Raw genomic sequence first — 1,267 nt, forward strand, 5'->3', positions numbered from 1 at the left:
CTCGAGCCCAAGGAAGAGGTTGGTTTGGGCTGGAATTCCTAAAATTCCCCAAAAAATCCTCCTGTCCCGCCATTCCCGCTGGGATTCCCGGGGATTTTCCCGCCATTCCCGAATTTTTCCCCCCGGCAGGTGAAGAGCTTCCTGGAGACGCAGAAGGCGCTGCTGGCCGAGATCCAGAACGGCTGCAAGCGGAATTTCATCCTGGCCAAGGAGAAGGAGGAGAAGGAGCAGCAGCTCCAGCACTCGGCCTCCATGGCCGAGATCTCCGGCGGCGACCCCGAAATTCCCGAAATCCCCGAAATTCCCGAAATTCCCGAGGGCGCTTCCCCCGGCCCGGAGGAGAACGGCAACGCGGCCCCGGCCGGAGATTCCAGCTCGGACACCGAGGAGGAGGAGGAGGAGGAGGAGGATGGGAAGGACTCGAGGGAGGTTGTGGAATCTTGCGGGAATTCCGGGAATTCCGGGAATGGCGAGCGCAGGATTTCCGTCTCCAGCCCCGGCAGAGGCCGCAAGATCTTCGTGGTGACGCGGGTGGAGAACGTTCCGGAAGGATCCGGGGCCGTTCCCAAGGAACCTGGGACTGTTCCTGAGGCATCTGGAGATGCTCCCAAGGGATCTGGAGGCGTTCCCGATGGATCTGGAGCCGTTCCCAATGGATCCAGGGCCGTTCCCGATGGATTTGAGACTGTTCCTGAAGGATCTGGGATCGTTCCTGATGGATCTCCGGTTGTTCCTGAAGGATCTGGGGGAATTTCTGATGGATCTGGGGTTGTTCCTGATGGATCTGGGATTGTTCCTGATGCATCCAGGGTCATTCCTGATGGATCTGGAGCCGTTCCCGTCAGATCCAGCTCTGTTCCCGATGGATCCGGCACCGTTCCTGATGGATCTGGGACAATTTCTGATGGATCCAGGGTTGTTCCCATTGGATCCAGCGCCGTTCCCGATGGATCTGGAGCCGTTCCTGATGGATCTGGAGCTGTTCCTGATGGATCTGGGATTGTTCCCCATGGATCCAGCACCGTTCCCCATGGATCAAGGGTTGCTCCTGATGGATCCGGGGCCGTTCCCGATGGATCCAACACGGTTACTGTTGGATCCAGGGTTGTTCCCATCGGATCTGGGGCTGTTCCCGATGGATTTGGAGCCATTCCCGTCAGATCCGGGGCCGTTCCTGACGGATCCAGCGCTGTTTCCATCGGATCCGGGGCCATTCCTGATGGATCCAGGGCCGTTCCCGATGGATTTGGAGCCGTTCCCATTGGAT

At 59.0% G+C, this 1,267-nt stretch overlaps 1 protein-coding gene across 1 annotated transcript in view; it reads left to right on the forward strand.

Moving 5' to 3' along the window:
- Window positions 1–1,267, forward strand: part of PPP1R37 (protein phosphatase 1 regulatory subunit 37) — an 8,571-nt gene that overhangs the window by 4,683 nt on the left and 2,621 nt on the right. The window contains exon 4 of the mRNA XM_031065778.1: window positions 130–1,265. Within this exon, the coding sequence (XP_030921638.1) occupies window positions 130–1,265 (1,136 nt within the window). The remainder of the gene's footprint in view (window positions 1–129; window positions 1,266–1,267) is intronic.

The sequence above is a fragment of the Geospiza fortis genome, unplaced genomic scaffold (genome assembly GCF_000277835.1).
Source record: "Geospiza fortis unplaced genomic scaffold, GeoFor_1.0 scaffold965, whole genome shotgun sequence".
In the NCBI taxonomy this organism is placed as follows: Eukaryota; Metazoa; Chordata; class Aves; order Passeriformes; family Thraupidae; genus Geospiza; species Geospiza fortis.